The 27,417-nt window shown below is 38.5% G+C and overlaps 1 protein-coding gene across 2 annotated transcripts in view; it reads left to right on the top strand.

Annotated features, from left to right (window-relative positions):
- The window catches only part of FLNB (filamin B), a 193,532-nt gene that overhangs the window by 57,937 nt on the left and 108,178 nt on the right, over positions 1-27,417 (top strand). For both annotated transcript variants that reach the window (XM_063426871.1, XM_063426870.1), the window contains exons 2-6: positions 23,554-23,802; positions 24,111-24,208; positions 24,927-25,074; positions 25,995-26,113; positions 26,443-26,520. In XM_063426871.1, coding sequence (XP_063282941.1) covers positions 23,554-23,802; positions 24,111-24,208; positions 24,927-25,074; positions 25,995-26,113; positions 26,443-26,520 — 692 coding nt within the window. The remainder of the gene's footprint in view (positions 1-23,553; positions 23,803-24,110; positions 24,209-24,926; positions 25,075-25,994; positions 26,114-26,442; positions 26,521-27,417) is intronic.

Raw genomic sequence — 27,417 nt, 5'->3', positions numbered from 1 at the left:
CCTGTCCATATATAGCACTGTAAACTGTTATTTTTAAATAAGGATGTCTTGAAGTGTTTTTACATTTTTTCACAAATATGACTATATTGAAATCCTACCTACACGCACAAACTTGATCACATACTAAAGCTTAGAAATGTATGTGATAAAGTTCATGAAAATGTAACTCCCTTTGTCACCGGTTAGTCATTGTGTGCTTAATGTGGGACATATAGTAACTGTGAATCATACTGATGTGTTAATAAATACCCAATTTTGTCAAACAAAATAAGATCTAAGAATATAATAATTTTGCCAACTCCCAGATCTCTGGAAAATAAAAGTGTCAGGCTGAGATGGATTAGTTTATAGATTATAGAGCAGTAACAATTACTTTCATTTAGGGTGTGGATAGTTTCATTATTTGTCTTTAAATACTCAAACAATCTTACGAATAGGACATTGTTTTAGTGAATGTTGGAGACGAGAACATTTTACAGATTAATCTTCAATTGTGTAAATCTGCACAGTGCATTCTGTTCTGCAATAATTTTGTGCAGAACAATTGGACCCGCAAAAGTTTTAACAATGGAATGCCTATGGGCAAATAATCTTTCATATTTCAATTTAACATCATGGTAATGTACGATGACTACTCAATTGGTCGAAAAGGGAGATATGCACTAGTTTTTAATAGCTTGGCTATCCATAATACAGCTTTTTGTTGACTTAAAGGGACATCTCAAAATATATGTTCATCTGAGAAACTCTTCAGTTTGAGTGGGAGATACAAACAGGGTTATTCACTAAACACAGAATTTTGTCTGGAAATTATTGAATTCCTGCACCATTCGACTAGATGCATTTGGTGTCTGGTTTCCAATCTGTGCTTTTTACATCTAAATTTTATGGAAAGTATAGGATTTGCAAAATTGGATACTTAAAATACAAACAAAAAAGCAAACACATACGGAACCCATCAATTAACATTAATAATCAATAACATTCGCACCTCCTATTATGTACAACCGCTAACCGGTTCAGAACTTAATAAATTTTGCTTACCATGTGCAGGATGCAAAATAACCTTAAACCTTACTGGAAATATGTTCAAAGTACCTCTATGATATTACTAAATACCAGATAACCTTCGCCCCAGAATAGTACCTTCAGGACATGTTTCCTTGGCCATTGCAAGGATATCGGAAGAGTTTTACTTTCTAAATCCTCATGGCTGTTAATACTAACAAAGCCCAACACTGCAAAATAAAATGCTCTCCTCCCGAGCAGCCAGCTCTTGGGAGCACTACGTCTTTCCCTACAACTTGTACATTTGATTAAATGGCTCACAAACATAGGTATAGCCTTCACAGTTAAGAAAATCTATGAATCGTGTGTCTCATACTACCAGAAATGAACATGACCACCTCTCCAAGCTCTCTCGTTTGCTTCTGTCTCTATATTTATTCTCTGCCTCTTATGCTTTCTTTCTCTTTATTCCTACTCTTCATATATGTGTATATGACTAAACACCGCAGAAATTATAAGTTGTAGAAAATAAAAACCTTGGTAGCATGGGGGTTAATCTGTATGAAAGCAACTGTTAACTGTCAGCCCCCCAAAAAAACCTCAGTGGGTCTATATCTGCAAAACAATGTGCAGACAGCTTCTGCTCACCTCACTGTTAAAACTAGTGCCTGGGGAGCTTATACTTCCCAGTTGCTATCTGGGCTCTATCCACATGGGAATGGGGCCAGTGAGTTCCCTGTTGGGGAACTGGTCCCTGCCAATGCCCCACTTGTGGTCATTGGTTGTAAATCTTAATAATGGGTGATAAGGTAATAAAAAGTAAAGAATCCACGACTCTGCCCCCACCCATGGTTAGCAGGTGTAGACGCTAGCATTATACATGGGGAGGATATGTCTGTCATTATCCCCAGCCCTTACCGATGGCCAGTGGATTGGTGCTACCAAACAGAGAAACGTGATTTGTCACACCACAGTACACGTTTCCACTGCTCCAGAGTCCAGTGGGGTTGTTCTTCACACCACTCGATTCGACGCTTAGCATTGTACTTTGCTATGTAGGGCTTGTATGCAGCTACTCGGCCATGGAAACCCATTCCATGAAGCTCTTGACGCACATTTTGTGTGCTGATATGAATACCGGTGGAAGTTTGAAACTCTTCAGGTATGGAATCAACAGAGCTTTGGCAACTTGAATGCAACATGTGCCTTAGCACTCTGTAACTTTACGTGGTCTTCCGCTTTGTGGCTGAGTTGCTGCTGTGCCTGCATGCTTCCACTTCCCAATAATACCACGTACAGTTGACTGTGGAATATCTAGCAGGGATGACATTTCGCAAAGGTGGAATCCTATCACAATATAATGCTTGAATTCAGTGAGCTCTTCAGAACAACCCATGCTTTTTTGCAAATATTTGTAAATGCAGATTGCATGGTAAGGTGCTGGATTTTATACACCTGTGGCAATGGGTCTGATTGAAACTGCTCAATCCAATAATGAAGAAGTGGATCCCAATACCCTTTGTCCATATAATGTATGTCCTATAGGGGAAAAACATTTTTGTTTTTTGACAAGGTTAATGGATAAGGAACTGGTAGGAGGAGAAAAGACTTTAGAAAGAAGAGATGGTCTGATTCTGGAACATCTCTGCAGTTTATCAGGGAGGATATTGCTGCCCGCGTTAGTTGCTAATGCCCTTCTATAAATATCATGATTTCTCATTGTATAACTAGTTAAGTAGTTAGATGAGTAACTTTGTCACGCAAATGAAATACCTTTTAATGTGTTTTCTATGAGATATTTATTTAAGGTCCATGAATTATTGCTCGTGTTCTTTTCTCCAGGGCCTACTTTACTGTATATACCACATACTAGAAATGATCCAGATTGTCCATAAAACAAATTGTACATAAATACAAGTGAGTTCCTGACAAGTCCTTTCACGCATATTTAATGTAGGTTCCCTTAGGTATACGCCTGTAAGAATTCAGATTACGCTAGTGTTGGAGCATTTGCCAGATAAGTGTTCGCTTTTGTTGTGTTTCTTTTTGTTTTAAATATATTATTTGGATAGGCTCTTTGTTACATTTTGCTACATATGTTACAGGCATTTTACGGGTCACTAAATAGTTCTACTTTTGCAAAAGTTTACATACCATAAAGGTGATAAATATTTTATTGCATATCCAGACATATCATTTCACAAGATGTAGTGTTTGTGCCTGGTCTGTCATTGATCAGGCTTTGTGATCATATTTTTTAAAACAATCTTTCATATGTGATCATGAGGTTTTATTGCACAGTGTCATTCCATGTAATTTAAGGTATAAATGTGATAATGTATATTTTATTTCTACAACATTCCACATAGGACTTAAGTGGTAATTAAATATAAAATTGTTCTGGTTTTTTAAAAAGCTTTTTATTTATTTATTTTAACGGTTTGTCCCTATGCTTCAAAATGGGGTCACATCCAGCATATGGTGTCCCCTTCGTGAGAGGTTTGCAATTTAAAGTGTACCCAGAAAGACACTGTGCGTGTCACAATTGTTCCATGGACATTAGTCAGTAGAACAGACTAACGGATCCCAAACCAGCCTGGCATATTGACTCCAAACTCCAAGCTTGAACCATTTTCATATCGCCGTTCAGACATCACTGCAGTGAACTTGGTTTCATTGCGCCGACCAGACTCAAAACCTACTCCTGTTCTGAAACTCTTGGCCAAACCTTTATATTCTATTTCTTCACTAGCCTATTTACTTTTGCCTGACATCAATGTATTAGCCACTGGCCAAGCTTGCAATAGCCAGATATCCCTTCCTATATGTCAAAGAAATTCCTGCTTACATCATTGTGCAACTAACTGCTACTGTTTGAATCTGGTGATGGGAAAGCATTTGTTTATCTATCTATCTATCTATCTATCTATCTATATAAAAATATTTAGGGTGGGGTGTGATTTAGAGTGTCAAGGCAGTTTTATCAAGAATATAAAGCCTATATGAGATATTTGAACACATCTAATGAATATAGACTACTACTGAACAAGCTGGGTAATCGTCAACATCACTATTGAAAAGAATGAAACACGTTGACATTTGCCACCTTGGTGCGCAGTCATTTCCACTCGGACCGTGTCGGACGTATGTTTTCCCAGCGTATTTTTATTATTTGTTCAACCTCCCACAAAAGCGCTGTTAGGATCTTTGTTACTTAACTTGGAAACTGGAGGGTTAAAGATCCAAATTTTGTTTTACATTTTCCCAGGAACACAATGTTCAAACTGGAGTCTAACGGAAAGAAGTCTATGTGGGAATAAAAAACCTATAATTAATAAAATGTTAGTGTTATTAAAATATATATTGTCTGGAGATTTCCAAAGAACAGCTTTGATTTTTCTTTAAAAGCTCATTAGGAATAGCTCATAGCTAAATGTTTTAGTTCAAGAAGTTAAAGGGATACTATAGGCACCCAGACCATTTAATCTCCTTGAAGTGGTCTCTGTGCGCTGTCCCTGACCCCTTAACCCTGTAATGTCAAACATTGTAGTTTCTGAGAAACTGCAATGTTTATATAGCAGAGTTATGACTACCTTTATTAGCTCTGTACCGGACAGCCACTAGAGGCGCTTCCTGCTGTTTCACGGAATTTAACTCTGGGTAACAACGCTGGATGTCCTTCTGCTTTGCACGAAGATGTCTAGTGTCTTCAAATCCTCCATGAGAAAGCATCGATTCAATTCTTTACTACAGGGAAGGACTAATGCGCTCCAAGGGGCGCTGTAGGGTTAGGAATACGCTTTTATATTCCTAAGACTATAGTGTTTCTTTAATTCTGTAAAAAGGTCTCATGCTCTAAGCTACATAATCTAGATACAGGTTTTATTTAAAAAAATAAAATAACTTTTTTTTATTTGTAGTGTTTACTGTAGAGGCTACAGGTGCAGTATCTCCCCAGCTGGTAATGTCCTATGAATAACGTTAACAAACTCCTTATCAACCTAAGTGTTTGTTTGTACAGTGTAAGCATGCAGTGCTGTACAATGAGAAGCTTTAACTGCAGGAGCCAATGCTGAATTTTAGTTTTTTCTAGGTCGTACATCTGAGAGACTGTTATAAAATACTCAGATGTGACAGAACAGTTTTAAAGTGAACATATTAAAGGGGTCCTTTCTAACATCTTAATTTATGGTTGTGCACAAGTTATGGAGAATACAAAGTGCTTTCGGATATGCTAAACAATTTTTTTTGTTATTTTTTTTTGCATATTATGCAAAAAAAATACATTTAATAAAAACCGTTAAATATTACTCTATTCATGAATATGGCTCAGTATACAACTGGAATTAAAGGAACACTCCAACTCCTCTGTAGTGACAATGGTGCTAGGGGTGTTCTGGCGTTCTCCCAGAGTAAAGAGGTGAAGAGTTTGTCAGATTACCTGGGGTCTGCTTTGTTTCAATGCGTATTTAGGACTGTGATTTTAGGTTACATGCTTAGGTGCAGTTCAATCGGGGAGCTTTCCAACTGCTGTGGAACTTGATGTCCCATGATGCTCAGCGAGTGGTCTAGAACAAAATAAGTGGGTTTTATGACTGGCTGTGAAGCACAAAGAGTTGTAGTCCCAAAGCATTTTGAAAAATAAATCTTGGTCTGTAGAAACATTGTCTATTTTTAAATAATTGGTATTTCTATACCTTCGCCTTGTATGTCAAAGTGGCAGTCCAGCGTGGGCACAGTAACCTTTTATTCTTTCAGCCAATTTGTCTTGTGTAAAACCTATAATGCTCTGTTTACGCGTTAGCAATGTGTAAGAGGGATTATTATTTTTTTAATTTTTTGTGAACCTTTTTGCCTCGGCAATGAAATACTGTGACTTACATTTTCATTGGAGACACAGTTTAAGTTCCTTTTGAATCACCGTTTAGTTGAAGAGTAGCCAGCTTGTAAGGAATTTTAGAAAAAATAGCTTGCAATCAATTTGTGTATTGCCTGCTTTAGTCTTTAAGCCCTAGTTTGTGGCCAAGAACCTAAATGCACAGCAGGATAGTTTCAGAGTAATTTGTCAGTGAACACAAGGGATTCTATACAAACAGAAAGCAGACTTAACACAAACTTGTCTTATTAAAAATTCTCCCCTCATCATAAGAGACTCATATGTTACTTGGTTTGCACAATGTCCATATTTTTCCAGTTTAAGCGTGAAATTTGTAAGTGCCATTTAATTTATAAAATAGAACATCTACTTGAATGGAGTTAGTGATTTATTGACATTTGATTTATACTGCAGCTGATCAAATTCTTTGCAAAGTCACAAGCAAATCTGTATTCCCTGTACTGTGTGTTCTTTGTGAAGTCCTTGATCCCCTGAGTTTACAATCTGGCTATTGGCGTATCTGCTCGACATTCTTGGAAGCATCTTTCTTCTAAACTAGCAATATGATGAACACGTTCGCTGCTTTACCTAGTGTATGTACGTACATGCACGCATGTTTGTGAATTTATATGTGTATAGAAATTTATTTTATGGTTTTAAAAGAAAACAAAATATGAAATGCTTATGTAAGACTGAAAAATAACTATGAATCATGAAACTTTTCTCTGTTGCCAAAACAGAGTGACTGAAATGTAGCTAGCAACGAAGCGTCATGGGGTTTGTAGGTTTGAAACTGCTGCAACAGTCACTGAACCATTGTGGAATTTGTTGGCATGCTGACTATTGTTAAATTTGCTTAACAGCCACTATTTGAAATGGTCAACCAGGGATATTTCCTCTTTAGTTTGCCTATTCTTTAGCATGTTAACAGACTAAGTGACATACTGATAGCAGCAAATGCAATTCTAAAAAAAAAGTGGTTTTGTTTTCATTCAGATGTTAACTTACTTTAGATGTTTTCATCTCCTGCTTTGTAAATTGAATTTTAATCACACACAGGAGGCTACTGCACGGTCTAGCAAGCGATTAACAGTGCAGGACTAAGACATTATAAATTAAACAGACTGTGCAATAAAGGAAATGTAAACATTTAGATCTCTCTTTACAGGACCTGTTTAAGAAGGCTGTGTGAATCAGCAGCAGGGAGGTGTGGCTAGGGCTGCATAAACAAAGTAATTTAACTCCTGCTTCACTAAGCTAAAGTTGTTTTGGTGATTTATATTGTCTCTTTAACTACAGCTTAGAGGAGCATTCACAGTGCACTGTAGTGGTTATGATGACTGGGGAACCACCACCATTCTAAATAGTCAGACGGTTTGCTGTTTTGTTTATTTGTTTTTTTGGCAGGGAGGGAGGTTTATAATGGTTTGACTTCTGACCTGGAGTCTGCCAGTTATTGCTCCACTACTTCTACTTCTTTAGGAGTTTCCGTTACCTCTTCTGCGCTAAAACCTGCAGTGCTGGGCTATCTCATTACACTCTGTAGTGGTTAGGGAACCATGAGTGTTCCTTAAAGTATATATAGTATGTTCTTTAGTTCTGTAAAGCTTTCATTCAGGACCCATGGAATTTACACCTAAAATAGGGCCGGTCCGTATTTGTTATGCAAACTGCAAGAAACTCTATTTAGATTGCTGTTCAAATCTGTACTTTGTGTGAAATAAAGACTGTTTTTAAAGGTTTTTCAAATGTATGGTTATTTTTGGGTCTATCATACCTTCCCGCTATCATAACCCTATCCCCTTCCATTCCTTAACATTCAACATTCTGTGTAGACCTCTCCCTGGAGTGCTTTTTTGTTGTTGTTGAGAAATTGGCAGAGCTGACTGCACAATAACTGCATTCACGCACAGTGTGACCTCTGAGAAATGTTGCCATGGACCAAGATTTTCCAAAGCTGCCACATTACTCTCCTAGGACACCTTTAAATCCCTTCCTCCCCCCCAAAAAGCTTTTTCCATGCTTTGTTAGAGTGAACATTTGGTGAACCCATACCGCAGGCTGAATGAAAAAGTGGCCGGGGGGGAGGTTGTGGACACAGACAGTGTAGGTTACTTTGCAGTTATGATTGACACTGCAGTATAGAATAAAATCTATTATTTAAAGTGTTGCGCATTTTAGAGAATATTTTTCTAAGAAATTAACTGTATATCCTTTAAGGGCTTAATGAGACTGCACTAATCTACTTGCATCCAGCTGTCCGAAGGTTACGTTTTGAGACATGTTTGATGGATCTTGGTTAAACCTATACAAATCAATTTACTAATCACTGCTAGTTTCTTAAAGTAAATTGTAAAGATGAGAAAATCTTAGATTTTTGTATCTGTTTATTATCTTTAATTTGTCATAAGTGGGGAAAAATAGATGTCCCTTTGGGTTTTTGCACAAACAATAAAACAAACCAAAAATTAACAACTGGCCGTTTTTATTATTTTATGTACTTTTGTAGGTCTATCTTTTTTGTGATACAACATAGCTTATCTTTATTGTCCTACATGAGAAAATAAATGCACAGCTGACAAGGCACGAGTCTATCAAGTTCAACCGTTCCCATATCTGTTTGTTTGAAAGAAATGGAAAAATCAGAACTAAAGCAATTTATTATATTTACCAGAAAATGGGGTAAAAAAAAAAAAAAATAAAAAAAAAACACCTTTGACTCCATATTGTCAGTCAGATTACAAACCGTACATAATCTGATAAAACCACACTTTTATACAGGGAATTACGCATCTTGTTCTTGCTTTAAAAAAACATTTTCATTTTTTAGCCCTTTTTCTAGTTCAGGGGTGTAAAAAGTTTTTTTTTTTTGTTTGTTTTTTAAATCTTCTCGTCTAAGGAACTAAAATGGTAACCCAAGACTTGTCCAACATGACAATCTACCTGTTCTGACAAAAACAATCAAATTAGAATGTTTGGGATCCTGTTTAGACATGTATGTTAACAGGTTTATTCACTTAATTCCTAATTTTCTCAAATTAAATACAAATTGAAAAACTGAGGCAAAAATTGATAAACTGGAAAAATTATTCAACTCCGCAATAGTTACAAGTGTTTATTGCTTCTGTTTCATCATTTGGTTCAATCTGCAGAAATCCTGTGTTTAAGGTCTCTCCATAGTGTCTGGTTGCACGTGTCAACTGGTTGTCATCTGTATGCTGGTTGTGTGGTGCATACTTAGTGTGTGGGGTATGTGCAGGCGATATGTAATGTAGTGTGTCTGTGCAGACTGTATGTAGTCTGTATGTAGTGTGTGTGTGTGTGTGTGTGCCAAAACAGTGAACACAGTTGATAAAACTCGGAAGGAATGTCCTAGGATGTGCAGTTAATGGCTTCATAACTATTGACCAGTTGCTGTGAAGAGGTGGGATTAATATGTGGGAGAGTGGATGGAGACCTAGAGCAGATGTTTCCTAAGTCAGCCGTCCCCCCCCCCCCCCCTTGGCTTTGTCAATCACACCTCATTGTCCAGTTACAAATAAGTGGCTAAAATAACCTGCGGAGGACAGTCTGTAGGGAAGATATGCCATACTGTCATCTCGCAACATTTCCACCATTGCTGCCAGTTGCGTGACCATGCAAGAGGAACAGAGCTATGGAAAAGTAGCCTTATTTAGGCCTGTGCCAGATGTTTAAAACAAAACGTGTGGGAGCACCTGCAGTTTTCAAGGGAACATGTATAATTTTTACCCCTATATCTTCAGTGAGCAGATGTTCAACTTTGACTCGAAGGAAGAGTATCCCAAGGCCCCCGCTGACACTTTTTGATTTGCAGATCTTTTGCACCACTGGGTATTTTGGATATTTTCAAACCTGAATCTCAGTAGAATGATCTTTTGTGGACAATTTCAGCTGCGGCTATTGTGTGATCCTTTGTACTCGTTGCTGGTAGTGTTGGAAAAATGTAACTGGAAGGGGCAGAGTTCTAATCTGGTGACTGTAAAGTCTGCAGTTTCACATTTGTTCCACAATAATCTTCTCTAATGGATGTAGTTCTTAAATGAATGATTCCAGCCAAAAATCAGTTTCTCAACTCATTTTTACTGACCAGGTGGCTAATATATTAGTGGTGACAATCATGCCTCCCAAATGGGGATTAGCAGAGTTTGCCTCTAACCGGTTGAGTCAGAGAGGGACACAGTGATTTGTCGCGGAGTATATAAAATGAAGAGTGTTAATCCTTCGTGATAGACTGGCGTAAAGAAAACCTGGCAAGTTCTCCAAGAACCACTTTTTGCAATGACTTGTTAATGGAACATGCAATAACGTATTTTGTTTTCTAGTTATGTTTTTACAGGTGAGTATTTTATATCGTGTGTGTTTCTTTATTTTTTGTGAATTTCATCTGAACGGCTCACATTAGTTACAAGTTTTTGCCCAGAATCCTTAAAGGGATTCTATAGTCTTAGGAATACAAACATGTATTCCTAACAATATAGTGCCCTCCCCCCCTCTCCGGCATTTAAAGTTAAATAACACTTTATTTCCTTACCTGGTTTCAATGCCAAAAGCGCTCTGACGCCACCCGATGTCATCCCATGCAGGAAACCTAATGTGGATGTGCGGCGAGTTCCACTAGTGTATTAGCCCTTCCCCATTTCCTATGGGGATTTTATTTACCTTGAATGTCCTCATGCAGAGCTCGAGAACATCCCGCATCAGACGACAAAAAGCCGCTTAGCCACCAGGAAGTGCCTCTAGTGGCTGGTAGACTGCCACTAGAGGCTGTCTTACTACTGCATTGGAGTTTCTCAAACACTGCAATGTTTTACATTGCTGGACAAAGGGGGACAGGGACACTGCACCCAGACCACTATAATAAATTATCGTAATAATAAAATTCAAATATCCTGGGTTGCACACTCTCCCAATTATATTACATAATCATTTCCAGTTCAAGATTGCAAGTTCTTCTGACAGCATCTTATAGTTATACTTAAAACTAATAAGTCCCTCATTCTGGTTTAAAGGGACACTCCATGTGCAATGTCAGCCTATGTTTCTTGCATAGGTTATAGTACAAATAGGTTGCAAGGAGGAACAGCAACCATAAGAAAAATAAAAAACAAAACAGCAGTTATAACCCACTTTACTTCTCAAATTCAACAAAGATAAAAATTCAGGTTCCCCTTTCTCGTCCAAGATCTTGTATCAGGCCAACAGTTTAAATATGCCCCTTGCAGATATCTATATAATTTGTGTGATTGTGGATGTAAATACACAGAAATGTATGTTGATTATATATATGACTGTAAAGATTGTGTGCATTCTGTCTTTGGTCTGACCTGTAGAAGGTGCCAGGAAAACTCTGTGCACACCACGGCAGCCAATCGCAGAGTAGGAGAGAGAGCATACAAGGGTGGCAGAAAATAGTTGTGTTTCTGGAGACATTAAAGATATGATAATTCCACTAACTAATTCAAATCCAGTTTTGGTTCCTGACCCAAGAATTAAGAACTGCTCTAGACACCACACAATCTAAACGTGCTTGTGTTCTCTTGCTGTATTCTGATTGTCCCCCTTGTGCTTACTTTTGCCAGGCCTGCAGCTTTTTTCTCAATTACTTCCATTCTGCTTCTACAGCAAACCTCTGATTTAAGCAATGTGTATCCTATAGTCTGAGGAATTTCATGACGTGCTTTGAGGAGTCAGACTTTCAACATCAATTACAAACTCCATTATGTAGATTTGAAGCAGATATTGGAATAGTCCCGGTGTTACGTTATCCATTAATTCTGTCCTGAACGGCAATGTGTGCCATTAATCGAATCTGGAACTTTAATCTTTGCACTAATGAGACATGTTACTGAAACATTTTTGTTGCACATATTCATTAGTCAGGTCTGGAGCTGGATTAGATCATTGAGAACTGATCTGGTCACTCAATGCTTCCTGATGCGAATTTTACTAAATTAGCAAATTAACAAGGTCTTCTGGTCTGCTCACAACTTAAACACATCTTCTCCCCGAGGACATGAGCCATAAGCAGAATGGATATTAGAACAATTTACTGCACAAGTTGACTCGCAGACATCTACCAGTGCCCTCCACCCCCTCACTATCCTGCATATTTTATGTTCACTCTTTTTCTTATTGATTCATTAAAAAAGTTGCCTGCAAGCTAATGTTGTAATCTTGAGTGCCATTAACGCAACACTCTAATGGTGCTGCTCCTACAATTTGTCAGTATCCTCACAGGATTTTGATTTGGATGAATAGATTCTCTTTTTGGACAAAATTTTTTTTTTTGTTTTCTAGCTTATCTCAGTTGGAAGGAAAGGAGTCAGGATGAGGGGTAGTGATGTCACTCGAGGATGAACAGGCTGAGGGTAGACTCTGTAATGCAACGGGGGGGATTACCCTAACGAAATCCAGTGTTTTATGAAAAGACTGGTTTTTAGTTGGAGTTACCCTTTAAATCCACAGATGCGCTCAGATTATAAATGCTGTGTATTTGGATGAGCCAGAACTTGGGGCATGGAGCCAGAAGCCTGCTAGCATCATAGCTACTGCCATGGACTGTAGTGGTTATGGTGTTAAGAGTACCTCTTTAACCCCTTAAGGACACATGACGTGTGTGACACGTCATGATTCCCTTTTATTCCAGAAGTTTGGTCCTTAAGGGGTTAAATTATCAAAGCTATTTAGTTCCGTGCACATATGACTAAATTATTAGTTGGATCTTGGAATATCCTGGGTTAGGCTGTATGATCAAGTGTGATAACATCTTAGGTGTGCAGGGAGAGGCTCTGTATTACTGACAGATTTATATTGTGTATATAATACATTTTAATATTAATTGATGGTGCTCATATGCGTGGCATTGCATTTATTTGCTTGTGTGGTTTAATTCAGTGAATAATGTGGGTATTTTGAGAGCTATAGGAGGTTGCGCTCTAGCTAGTAGACTTGCAGTATGGCTTTCATGAAATATCAGTTTTCAATTCCACATAATTGCAAACTCCCAGAACAGGTTGTTAATCATGAGAACTATTACCATACCTCCTGGCTGTCTAAAATTCAGCCGCCTGGTATTATAATCTGGTCTTCTGCTTCGTGCCCATGCAAATTATGTCTTCTTTTTCTATCTCAAACACCTTCCAAGTGTTTTTTAAATATAACTATCGTGCATAGCATTCATTGAAAATATAAAGTTTTTAATGGGATGTATTTAGTTGACTCTTTTCTGACAATATGAAATATTGCTGTGTGTAACAAATGGCAATGTTTACATTTTGCAGAAAACATGCCTCTAGTGTTTGTCAGACCGAAAGGCTTAATAACCACTTCCTCCTTCAGATAACTTCAATTTTCGAAGGTCTTCAAGATAGCTTCCTCACACATAGCATGATGACTCCAGACGTGTCTGCCAGTTCATCGCCATTACTGTGCCAGTGCCTTATGGCTGCAATGAGAAGCATTAGATTATTGAGGTCAAGCTCGATGTGGCTCTGTCACATTTCTCAAATAAGAGTAATGTTGGACTTTCACTGTCACAAGTTAGACTTGATAAAAGGTGGAGCTACCTTTTGTCAGGTTTTGGCATTTCTCCCAGCCATCACTAGTAATGGCTGTAGGGAATCATTTCCTGTCTATAGAGGATCCCACGGTGTCAGGGGATCCTCCATAGACCTTTGTGTTTACTCTTATGGGAATACAGTACAGACGTGAGATCCTGGCAGATTGAGTTTCAGGGGTGAAGAGGACCGGCAGGAAGTCCCTGGTGGTGGCCGAGAGGAACAGATTCAGGTAGGTAGAACTCTACTTCCCCTGGACCCCATGTCCACCAGATTCCCAGCAGAGCAGTCACTGTCGGGTATCTTTGCAAATTATGTAAAAACCCCAGACACTGACCTAGCCACTTTAATAAATTTACCATGTGTGAATTGGGTTCTGTCCCTCATTGGTTTAAAAGTAAGCTTTTGATTTATAATGTTTTCTCTCGTCTTTGTACTTGATCCACTTTTTCTATTTATATGCGGGGCAATAATCTAAACCTTTTACGGAGCACATATTTATTCATTTATAGGTAACGTATATATTTAATGTTGTAGTATTCCTAAAAGCATTCTTTGAAAATATTTTATAGATATGAGATGTAAGAGTGTACATGCACAGGGTGAAGCTTTGTATAGTTTAACATTTAAAAAGACAATTTTGGGCTTCCTTTAGAATTATGTCGGGAAGTGAATAAGCTGGTGTTTCATAGAGATAAGCAACTATTCTTTCTCTGCGTTGACTTGTACATGTGTATTATAGCAGTAGATCTGGGAAGAATTGTTAATTTTTGGCTAATGATTCTTATGTATAATATCATTTTTTCTGTTCCATTTAATGCTTTTTCAGAAACTGAAGTAAGCAAGACTAGGGTGAGGGGGTGGCTGGTGCTTGGTGTTTTATTGAGCTTCTGATCAATTTTGCAGTTGGATTTACAAGGCAGGTCTCTCATTACTACACTGTGAAGTTTGTTTACATAGGTTTGATCTAAAAAAAAAAGTCAATACATTTTTTTAAAAGGCTATTGTAAGTCAAAGTTCTAGAAGTGAAGCAATCTGTAGGAACATTGTTTTGGTTTCCATGGTGATGGTTTAAAGTTATGGTTAGCCAATTGTCTTGTGCCTAATATAGTGTTATGAATTCATGTAGAGATATGTCAAATTCAACCTCCCCCCCCATGCCCCCATTTATTTATATGCGTTTTTTTTTTTCATGTGTGCATTTGTTTGGCATCATGGCATATGGCAATGATATATTCTCAAAAGCTATTAATGTAATTTTCCTTGATAAACTATAACCTGTAAGTTGAATAAGCCAATTTTAACTCTAGAACACTCACCTTTTTAAAGAAACAATAAAAGCTAGTTGGATGTTACTTATTTGTCATCTGTGCTTTACAGTTCTACGTGCTGGATCAAACAGTAATCCTGACACCACACACAAGTTAGCGGGACCTGTGGGATTAATGCTTCTGCAAGGAACTAAGATAACTACACAGGGACCCAGCTCTCTCCTGCCTTCATGCATACAAAGCCTTTATGTGGCTGTTTAAGAGGGACTATAACTGTTTGTAACCGCTCCGCATTGATAACTATATGGGTTATTCACTAAAATGTTCTAAATTCAATTTGAATTTAAAATTTTAAGCAAATGTAGCAGAGCTTAAAACAAAACGGACTTGGGAGAACTTTTGCAATTTGGCTGTTTTGGCCAATTTTAGATTGATTAAATTTTAGATTTAGTTTAAATTAATTTTCAAGGAACACTATAGAGTCAGGAAACATCACCACAAAGAGTGGATCACAGCTGAGACCTTGGGCAAGATGGAAGAGAGAAAACAGAAGAAGGTTGGCAGTAAACAACAGGACTAGGGCAGAAAAGCCAAGACCTAAGTGGAATAAACATAAGCCCACAGAACAGTAAAGAAGAGCATTAGGAAGAACAAGAAAGACTACATAGATGGACTAGCAGCTGAAGCAGAACAGGCAGCCTACAACGGCAACACGAAACGGTTGTATGACACGACTAAGAAACTGTCGGGGAAGTACAGCAAGCCAGAACGACCAGTCAAGGACAAGGAGGGAAAGGTCATCACAGGACTAGTGCAGCAGATGAATAGATGGTGTGAACACTTTGAGGAACTCCTGACCAGACCAGCACCACCAAATCCACCAGACCTCAACCCGGCCAACGAATATCTCCCCATCAACTGTGGCAAGCAGTCTAGAGAAGAAATCGGGAAGGCCACACCCTGATGAAGAACAGGAAAGCAGCTGGACCTGATGACATACCAGCAGAGGCCTCGAAAGCAGACCTGAAATAATCAGTGGAGATGCTGTATCCACTCTTCGAGAACATCTGGGAGAAGAGATACCAATTGACTGGAAGGAGGGTATTTAAGCTTCCTAAGAAAGGTGACCTCAGCAACTGTAACAACTACAGAGGTATCACACTCCTGTCTGTCTTCAACCGAATCCTCCTAGAGCGGATGAAGGACGTTGTCGATCCACAACTACGAGATGAACAAGCAGGCTTCTAGCAGAATCGATCATCCATGGACCAGATTGCAACGCTGTGCATCATAGTCGAACAATCCTTTGAGTGGAACTCATCGTTGTACGTTAACTTCGTTGACTATGAGAAGGTGTTTAACAGTGTGGATCATGAGGTCCTTTGGAAGCTCCTCCAGCATTATGGCATCCCAGCTAAGGTTGTCAACCTGATGAAGAGCTCATACGAGGGAATGACCTATAGAGTGATCCACGGAGGACAGCTTACCAACAGCTTCCAGGTGAAGACTGGAGTCCAACAAGGATGCTTGTTATCCCCGTTCCTCTTCCTCATCGCCATCGACTGGATCATGAAAACATCCACCAGTTAACGCAGACATGGAATCCAGTGGACCTTGTGGAGTCAACTGGATGACTTGGACTTTGCCGACAACAGTCCTACAGCCAGCAGCAGATGATGCAAGAGAAGATCAGTGTGTTGGCAGCTACATCAGCACAGGTTGGTCTCATCATCCACATGGAGAAGACCAAGATCCTTAAGACCAACTTCAGCAACATCAACCCAATCACCCTGAATGGAAGTCCCTTGGAGTAAGTACAGTTCTTCACCTACCTGGGCAGCATCATCGACCAGCAAGGTGGAACAGATGCAGATGTGAAGGCAAGGATCGGCAAAGCAAGAGTCTCCTTCTTCCAGCTCAAGAACATCTGGGCTTCCAGAGAGCTAACCTTGACCACCAAGATCCGAATGTTCAACTCCAATGTGAATCAGCACTGCTGTACAGGGCTGAAACCTGGAGGACAACCAAAACCACTAACAGAAGAATCCAGACATTCAACAAAAGCTGTCTCAGAAGGATTCTCCACATTTGCTGGCCAGACACCATCAGTAACACCAACCTATGGAAAAGGACCTGTCAACTTTCAGCAGTGGCAGAAATCTGGAAGAGAAGATGGGGCAGGATTAGGCATACCCTGTGCAAACCGCCAACCAACATCACTAGGCAGGCTCTCAGATGGAACCCCCAAGGCAAGAGGAAGAGAGGCCATCCAAGAAACACCTGGTTACGCGACCTCAAGACAGACTTCACAAGAATGGGCTACACCTGGAGTCAACTAGAAAGAATGGTCCAGGACAAAAGTCTCTGGAGATCTACCTTTGACGGCCCATACCCCGGGAGGGGTGGAGGGCATAAGTAAGTATATGGTCAGGAACACAAGCATGACCCTATAGTGTTAAACCCACCATTTAGGTGGTTTGCCCCCCCCCCCTAAAAGGAAATAAAACTCACCTTATTTCCAGCGCCACATAGGTCTGCCATACCCCCACAAACACTGGTGTCCTGAGAATCAAGAGGTTGATGGGAGTGGGTAAAGAGGGGCGGCCGTTTAGCTCCACCCAATGGAAGACCCATCCAGAAAATGGACAGATCCATCTAAATAACTGACAGGACAACCTGGCGTGAATGCCTGCTTGTCAATCAAGCAGGCAGGGCCACTGACGAAGGACCATGCTGAGAGAGCACTGTTGTAGAAGTTTACTAGAAGTTTACTATTATCAAGTGACCTGTATTAAGGAAAACATACAGATTTCTTGTGACATAGAGCAGAACGCTTAAAGTATGTGGGAAATGGTCCAAACTTTGAACTTCTGCTATATGTTTATGGTTACTTACTATTACACCCACTTCTGTGTCCATCTAGAGCCTCATAGAGCTCTTAAATTTTTTTTATTTAGTTTTGTTGTTGCATGGTACCTGTAGTTTGGAATACTAGCAAACCTAGAATTAATTTTAACATGAAAACTTGAAAAACATGAAAAGTAACATTCCTCCCCTGCGCCCCCCCCCCCTCCCACCCTTCACCTAACACATTGCTTGATGGATAGGTGATTCACAAAACAAAGGAATACACAGTAAAATAAAATATAAATTGACATTATATTGGTGCCAGTTATGGGTTTGTTCTCTAAAACAGATGTTTTGGAGAATTTAAGATTTTAGACTGAAATTGACATTTTGGAAAATAAACCCAGCTCCTTCATATGTTTGCCTATTTTGTTGTTGTTGGTGTGTTTGTTTTTTGTCTAAATATTTGTTGGTAGAGCAAGAAACTAGTTTTTAAAAACCGTTCAATGTTTGTTGACAAGAAGGTCTAGCTGATGCGAGGAGGAGGATCACTACATAAAATAGTGTGAAACTATAGGATTACAGCTAATACTTACAGCTTTCAACACACTCTAGGGCAGTCTGTGGCAAATCTCACATTTTCCAGTAAAATTCATAATTAATCTCTCAGCAAAACTGTCAAGTCTTAAAGTGATTTCCCACTTGAATAGCCTTTACCTGTTTTAACTTTTAATTCCGCACAGCAGACATAACTCTTAATCCTTTGCTTAATTTGGGGTAATCACACAGGTTCACACTTTTAAGAAACAGAGATGAAATACAATCCCTGGTGTAAACTGTTCATATTAGAATGAATTATCTTTCTTGACGTCTTTTGAAGGGTCATCATACATGATTTTCTGCATTTTGGAGCCAGGATTTTCCTTTTTTAATTTATTTATTTTAAACATTTTCTGTATACCAGGGTCAATAGATTGAAATGGCTATTAGTATTTATATTTCTTGTTTTGCCTAATGAGTTTGGAGAATACATGGCAAGGCATTTAAGACTATTACTCCATACAGAATCTCTCCAGATCCTTAACATTTTGAGGTTGATACTGGTCTCCTTTTCATTCACGTCACATATTTTCTTTAGGGTTCAAGTCCGTGAACTGGCAAATTTTGGATCATTATTCTGCTGGAAGATCCAACTACGACCCATTTTAATTTTTCTGGTAGAGGCAGTTAGGTGTTCATTTAATATCTGTTGATATTTGATAGAGTACATGATGCCATGTATCCTAACAAAATTTCCAGTTCCTCTGGCATAAAAACAGCCACAAGACGTTAGTGCCACCACCATATTTAAAAGAACTCTCCAGTGCCAGGAAAACAAACCCGTTCTCCTGGCACTGCAGGACCCAGCAGTGCCCCCTCACTTCCACCCCCTATCCCATTTTGCGGAAGGTTAAAACCCCTACAGTGACTTAACTGAATCCAGCACCGATGTTGCTCTGCGCTGAAGTCGGTGGGGGAGACCCGATGCACATGTGCGGCAGTGGATGCGTGCACTCCATAGGAAAAAAATATTCAATGCTTTCCTATGGGGATTCCGGCGACGCTGGAGGTCCTCATGCATAACGTTAGGACGTCCATCATCGTTTAAAACACTTTTCGTGTTTTAAGATCACGGAAGTTCCTCTAGTGGCTGTCTGATAGACAGCCACTAGATGGGGACTTAACCATGCAAGGTAATTATTGCAGTTTATAATAACTGCAATAATTACACATGCAGGGTTAAAGGTGATGGGAGTTGGCACCAAGACCACTCCAAGTGGTCTGGGTGCCTGCAGTGTCCCTTTAACCGTGGGCATAAGGTACTTTTAAACATGGCTACCACTGTGTGTGCGCCAAATCCACCTCTGGTGTTTATTGACAAAAAAAAAAAATACTCTATTTCGGTTAGATCTGACCATAGAACCCGATCCCATTTGGAGTTCTAGTAGTGTCTGGCAAGCTAAAGATGATTGTGTTTGTTTTTGAATGATAATTTTTTTTCATGAAACCCTCCCAAACAACTTGTGGTGATGTAGGTGACATCGGATTGTAGTTTTGGAGACTTTCAGACCCCAAGATGCAACTAACTTCTGCAATTCTCCAGCTGTGATCCTTCGGGATTTTTTGGCCACTCAAACCATCCTCTTCACATTACATTGAAACAATAGACATAAGTCCTCTTCCAGGTTGATTCATAACTTTTCCAGTTTACTGGAACACCTTAATTATTGCCACGATGGGGGAAATGGGTATTTTCAATGCTTTTGCTATTTTCTTCTAGCCTCTTCCCATTTTGTGAAACTTGACAACCTTTTGCCGTACATCTCCTCTATATTCCTTGGCCTTACCTTGGCCTATGTACAAAGTATATATAACCATCAGTGGTTTCTTTGAGTTTTTGCTGCCAGTTCTGTAAATCTGGGATGAAATCTGCATTAAATCCATCTATTTACATTAAGCCCTTGTGCTTCATATCAGTCACACTCTGATCAACATCTATTCCTATATTCTGACTACTTCCTAGTGTCATCTAATAATGCCACTGTTGCTGCATTTTAAATAGAGGCTGAGGTTTGGCACTAACAATCTTACCGTGACTTGGCGCTCAGAAGGTCTGGGAATGTTTGATTTACTCTCATTAGGAAATGATAATCTGAGATGTTTTATTTCCTGAATAGTTCATTCTAGAATAACAAACACAGAATCCTTTTCTTACATCTTGGCTTTGGGGGTTACTGTAGTTTTGTTCTTATAATAAAGTGGCCACATTGCTTTATGCACTGAATTTATACATCAACACGTATGTAATGTAATGAGACACCAGATCATATGGAAAATGTTGTTGTAGATATAACGTTTAATGTACACACACAATTTGCCACACATCAACCTATCTGGCACACATACATACATATGTAGCAACACATACATAAATAGATGCATTCTACTGCACTAACATTCATACACACACACTCTATACTCGTGTATAGGAACAATCTTGAGAGTGGTTTACAACTTTGCATATGTCCCATAATGACTTTCTAGGGCGTAAATTTGTTTTGGTCCAAAATCCTTTTTTTCTTTAAGGTTTAAAGAGCTCCAATGTTTTGTGAATCTGTATGTATATAACGCAGCCTGACCGTCATGGAACTTTCAGTAGTCTGTTTTAGGTCCTGAATAAACCTGTTTGAAAATCAGTCTCTGTAGCAATCTTTGTTTTCGTTCTATATTACAGTTTAGCTTACATAACTGGTTACGAGTAGAGCATGAAGTCACCGATAATGTCCTGGAATGGCCCCCGCTTCTTGAAACACACACAATAGACAGCTTCTCCAGTTGTGTCTGGTTCACAGTGACCAACTACTCCATTCTCCCTAAACATTTAAACATTTTGTTTATTGGTTTCATTATTTAATTTATTCAGCTGTAGTTCTAATTCAATTTTGTACTTTCATACATTTTTGTTAGATTATAATAATCCTATTCATACTATATTTAACCCCTTAAGGACACATGACAGAAATATTCCATCATGATTCCATGTTATTCCAGAAGTTGTGTCCTTAAGGGGTTAATATTAGTTTTGTAAATACCCCTCTCTGAAACCCTGTTATACACTCAGACATGCCAACCATACAGTGCTCGTGGAAAAGAGGGACATAATATAAAAAGGAGGGTCAGAGGGCTTTGGGCTCAAAATAGGGACTGTCCTACATAGGGACACTTGGGTAATATGCATATGACAGAGTTTCCGAATGTTGTTTTCATAGCTCCACTATCCATACTCTGATTGGAAAATAGATGGCTGTAAACAACAAATGGGAAGAAATAAAACCCTAATACAATTAAGCTGATTCTTACACTATTTAAATGGTAATTGATCCCAGGGATTTGGTGTTTCTTACTCTTACTGCTCTGCTCTCTGACGTCAATGGTTTACAAAGTGCCCTCTCGTGCAATAACTCGATCCCTTTGTAATCCAAATGATTTCTTGGGTTTAGGAGTTAACTCACGGAGGACTATTTATGACGACAGTATTTACGTTGAGCATTGTAGTTCCACATCTACATGGGTAGGGAACACCATCTATATGGCATTTTCTTTAATATTCTGGCCAGTACACTGAAATTAATGGGCACCTGCAAATGTATATTTTGTGCTAATGCATCTGTTATCATGACTACCTATTAAAATGTCCATGACCTGTAATGGTGGGGGGGATTAGAAGAATATTGTCCAGTGTTTAGTGATGGCTGTGGTTTACACATTATGGGGAGACATTTTAATGGTGGAGCAATCGCCATCGAAACCAACAAAATGTCCTTGCTCAATTAGTACAGTGCCCTCCAATATATACTTTATTTATATACAGCAGAATAGTCGGCTGCTCAGAACACTTGAAGTTTTCATTATTGTTCATCTAGACCCCTACGTTCTGCCGGAGATCTACGTCCCACCTCTGTTCGTACTCCTACCTCTTAAAGACTTTTCTAAGGCTGCACCATTCCTATGGAATGCCCTTCCCCTCTCTGTTAGACTCTCACCCAATCTCCACTCCTTCAAAACATCTTTGAAAACTTACTTCTTTAGGAAAGCATATCAATTTAACTGTGAACAGCTTTCCCTCCCCGCACCCTGATTCCTCTCTTGCAACTGTCATCAAAACAAAACACTGAGCCCTCAATGAACACTATCGTGGGAACCTACTTTTCTACCCTACCCTTACCTTTTGTGTCACTTTACCCCACTCCCTCTCGCATGTAAACTGATTGAGCAGGGCCCTCAACCCCTCTGTTCCTGTGTGTCCAACTCGTCTGGTTACAAATACGTGTCTGTTAGTCCACTTATTGTACAGCGCTACGGAACTTGTTAGCGCTTTATAAATAATAATAATATCCATATTTGGGTAATCAGTCTTGGAATATAAACACCTCTCTAAGACCTGGTTGAAGATGAGACTACTTGCACAATATTATTTAAGTGATGTGTTTTGTTTTTTTTATCTTCCCTTTGAAAATCATTTTCATGGAAGAAAATATTTTTAGTAGAATAGTGTCTTATTGTCTTTGAGGTTTGTTTTATTTAAATTCTTTTAATAGTGCCTTCAAACACATTTCCCTTGTTGGGTAGCACGAAACCATTTTAGATTTTAGAATGTGCTATTAAATTCTTCATCGGCAAATCAATTTTTATTCCGTCAGATCAACTGGAATTCTTTTTGTCTGTGGTGTTCTGCTTCTGGGGTCACTAAAGACAAAGTCCCCAGAAAATGTAGCACTGTAGCATCTTCATATACGTTTGCGCTGTGCAAACTGCATTTGAGGTGGTGCTTTTTACCGGTCTTTCTTAATTTGTTTAAAAACTAAATATGTGTGTGTATATTAATATAGTGTGTACAAAATAATTTTGCTCAAACACCTATGAAAGAGCATTAAAGGAACACAAAAAACTAATTCAGTGAAGTCATCAAGACTGATGCTTTTTGTCAAATTAAATACTTCTCAAGAGAAGCTTTGAGGACACTTGGTGAATTTGTGGTAATCCCTATAGAGAAGCAATGGATGTGCCTGTCAACCCTGGATGACCAATAAATTAAATCTGTTTTAGTCAAAAGCCCGAAGGGTGCAATCGTCACTAGTAGTTGCTGGCATTGCAAAATGTAAAAAGTGCTGTTTCTCTGATTTGCAACCAATAGGATGGCACAAATAAAATAAAGAGATGCAGTAAGCACATCCAAGGCATCGCACAGAATATAACTGATGACCCCAGAACTGCTTGGTGCTGTAGCTTCACGGATCTTAAACCGGTCCAGTGGAAAATATGCTATGTAACTTGCAAAAATAAAACACAAATACTGATTCAAGTTTACAAATTGAATTGATAAATGTAAAAAACTGTAAATAAGATCTAATTTTTTTAATTTATTTTTAATCAGACAGTAAAGCTATTGTGGATGGGAACTTGAAGCTCATCCTCGGCATGATATGGACCCTTATTCTGCATTATTCCATCTCTATGCCTGTTTGGGAAGACGAAGGTGACGAAGAGAGCAAAAACCAAACACCAAAGCAGAGACTGCTTGGCTGGATTCAAAACAAGATTCCTTATTTGCCCATCACAAACTTCAGCCATAATTGGCAGGATGGCAAAGCCCTCGGAGCACTGGTTGACAGCTGTGCACCAGGTAGGCATTCTTTATTGTCTTCCTAACTCAATGTCTCAGATTATTTGCCTTGTATAACGTTACCTTTAGCCACTGTTCATGGCTTTACATTTAAATTTGAGGTCGGCTAGTAACAAATACTACAAGCTCTGAGTACAGCATATCAGAGACTACTTGATGCAATAAATACTTTTATTTATTTTTTTACTTAGAAACTAAATATGGCAATCTAGTTTAAGTCCTAGTAGTCCTTTCTTTAAAGTCAGGCAATGCAGGAAGAAGTACATTTTGATAACGGTTTTCATTTCCTAATTCTGTGCTCTCTTTAGGTTTGTGTCCAGACTGGGAAACCTGGGATCCGAGCAAACCTGTTGATAATGCACGGGAGGCAATGCAGCAAGCAGATGATTGGTTGGGAGTTCCTCAGGTAATTACTCTTTACCTCCAATTCTTTTTGAAAGATTTTCCGTTTGGATTGTTTAAAGCCTCTCTGTGGCTGTATGAAATGAGTAACTATAAATGAAACTTTATTGCAGTGTAACTACGCAATACATTGATACAGGATATGCTTCTGTTTTATATGGTGTTAATTAGCTGTGATCATGCAGGGTTAACAGAGTGTCAACATTCCAACTGCATAGACATTCTACATATCCTCAATACTTTAAAACATCCGTGGGTGGAACATTACATTAAAATGTTACATAGTCCCCAAACTATAGAATTCAGTGTTGAGCTTGTGCCCTGTGGTATTGCCAGAAATGGAAAACTGGTTTATCAAGATTCTGGTATTTCATGTTAACTTCAATCTAATAACAAGTCTGGTTCAGAATTCAATGTCTGCTCGTAAAACATTGTTGATCAATTTTAGGAAAAATGCAACTTCTTCTCTGCCTCGTTTAATGAAAGTACAGTGAAATGAAAGATCGTGTGTCAGTAGGTTAACACAGCACACTGGTAGAGGTTTTTGGAGACCGGTTTCAAATTGAAAAACAAACAAACAAAAACAGTTAAGATTGTGATGTTTATTGGAGAAATAACAATAAAAAGGTTTCACAAGCCAATACCATTAAATACAAGGAGAGTTAGATTTTTAATGTTTTATTTTTTTTATTTTACTAATAGTAATTATTTGTATTTTTTAGGTAATCACTCCAGAAGAGATCATTCATCCAGGTGTGGACGAACACTCTGTAATGACATACTTGTCACAGTTCCCAAAAGCTAAATTAAAACCAGGGGCTCCCTTAAAGCCCAAGCTCAATCCTAAAAAAGCAAGAGCATATGGACGAGGTAAGACACTCACCCTCCTGCAGCACCCTTTTATTTAAGTGATAATTGTGCTGTATACATTTTGTTTTACATCATGATTTTCCCCATATAGTAAGATATTGATGGCCTACAATAGATGGCCATATATCATGGTTGTTGTACTTTAGCAACATCAGTAGGACAGAGTTTGAGATACGTGCTCTAGGGTGTCAAAATTCCCAATAATTGATCTAGGCTCAAAGATCTCTAAAACGAAGACCGTTTGCAGAACTATAATAATGAGCACCTCAACATGTAGAAGTACAATTTACCTTAACTTGAAAAGAAACCAGCACATTTTTCATTGTCTCTTATAATACAAAAATATCATAACATAACATTGTCATCTTAAATATGTTTATTCCATTTAAACTCTTCGAAATCTGGTTAGTAGCTACATAAAAACTGCATTTAAATTACTTGCTGTATAAATTCGGGAATAGAAACACTTCTTTTGATCACTGGGAAAATATATAGATTTCTCTAGATGTGCATGTTATTTCAATGTAATGAATAGTGAATAATACATGGATGTGTAGTTTTAGGACCCTAATTCTATGTAAAGCTGAGTTTACGGGAGCTGCTGAAATATCCTCTGTGTAGGACTGTAACTTCCTCTAATCAAGTGTGGTTGTGGGACATTTATTTCCCAGTGTTGCCCCAACAAGCCCTAGAGTACCATAACACATAAACCCTAACATCAACTCTAACCTTCACTTCAAATAGGAAAACCTTTATTTGAATCCCATAAATGCAATGTTTTGATTCAAGATACAGACCTTTATCAAACATGTTTTTAATTTAACTTTTGATTACATAATTTGTTTCATAGAGGAAGGGTAATGAATACAGGTGCAACACTTCCTAAATAACTAACTCTCTGTATCTATTTCATTTTTCAGGTGTTGAACCAACTGGGAACATGGTCAAGAGACCAGCACCTTTTACGGTGGAGACCATCAGTGCAGGTCAAGGAGAGGTACTGGTCTTTGTGGAAGACCCAGAAGGAATTCGGGAAGAGGTGAGTGTGTGCATGTAGTGAAATGTAGGATTTTATCAGAAAATTGTAATTGTAGTTTGTTGTAAGTCTTTGTAAGTGCCAGAGTTGGGTCAAGGGAAGATCTGTCTTGCAGCAAGTGCCTTCTCCTAATGATCTTTGATCATCATTAAAGTTTTAGCAATAAAAAAACGTTTGTACACAGAATTTCTAGGAGTAAATGAATTTGGTCCTTCTCTTAAATAAACCTTAAACTGCAAACTCGGACTTTAGCAGAGCTTATTTCTAAAGTGTATGCCGCATTTGCACAGCTATTATGTTAACATTTTAATATGAACCTTTTGTCCTTGTAGGCTAAAGTTACCGCCAACAATGATAAGAATAAGACCTTTTCTGTGGAATATACCCCAAAAGTAACAGGACTTCATAAGGTAAGTGAACATTTTCAAACAAGATTATACGCCATTGCAATAATGTTTTAGGGACATTGCTTCTTAGAATTGGAAAGGGCATGGGGAAGTATTCCACAGCTTTTTTTAAGATAACCAGTTGTCCAGTATCTTGGTTTTTCCCTGTTTGTCTGCAATAGGGATATTAAACATTATTAGTTAGGAATTGTTGGCTATACAGCTTTCAAATTCTGCTTAAAAATTTCTTCACTTTATTAGCAAACTATAATTGGATTGTATTAATTACATTATTTGAGACATTGTATCTTGTCTTTCAGTACCTGAAAGTCTAAATGTTTGGTTCTGGGGTTTATTTACTAAAGAACAGATTTTGTCTGGCAGCTTTAGGTCAGGCTGGACCAAATTCAGCCTCGGAGCTTGCTTTGCAAAATCTAGACAATGTTTTGATTTTGTGCAGTCTTAATGGCCCATAAGGAAACCAAATGGTTTTGACACATTCAATACAGGGCCAGACATTAGTACATTGGCCCCTCTGTGCTCAGTGATTTGAGGGAGACTCGCAATGACCACTTACTTACCTAAGGTATTAAAAAGGTATTTTACATCCTTTTGAAAATATAGACACATTTACTAAGCTTATATTTTGTATTTTAAGTTTTTTTTTACAGTATTTTTACTTCATCTGCTTAGCCAGTATTCAACAGGAAATTGAGATAAACCTGGTAGAATATTATAATAAAGGGTCAGTCACCTTCAGAACTTGGTCTCATAGTCTACGTGCAGTTTGACCAAAGCTTGGGGTTCCTGAGGCAACCATGGCGCCCCCCTAGGAGGACGTTCCACTACTACATTAGCAATATCCATTTAATCCGTGACTGTGCCAACCAATGCCAGTCATTTGTGGATTAAATTAATTCA

Source organism: Pelobates fuscus, chromosome 7 (assembly GCF_036172605.1).
Source record: "Pelobates fuscus isolate aPelFus1 chromosome 7, aPelFus1.pri, whole genome shotgun sequence".
Lineage (NCBI taxonomy): Eukaryota > Metazoa > Chordata > Amphibia > Anura > Pelobatidae > Pelobates > Pelobates fuscus.
This window is presented reverse-complemented; position numbering and strand designations above follow the sequence as displayed.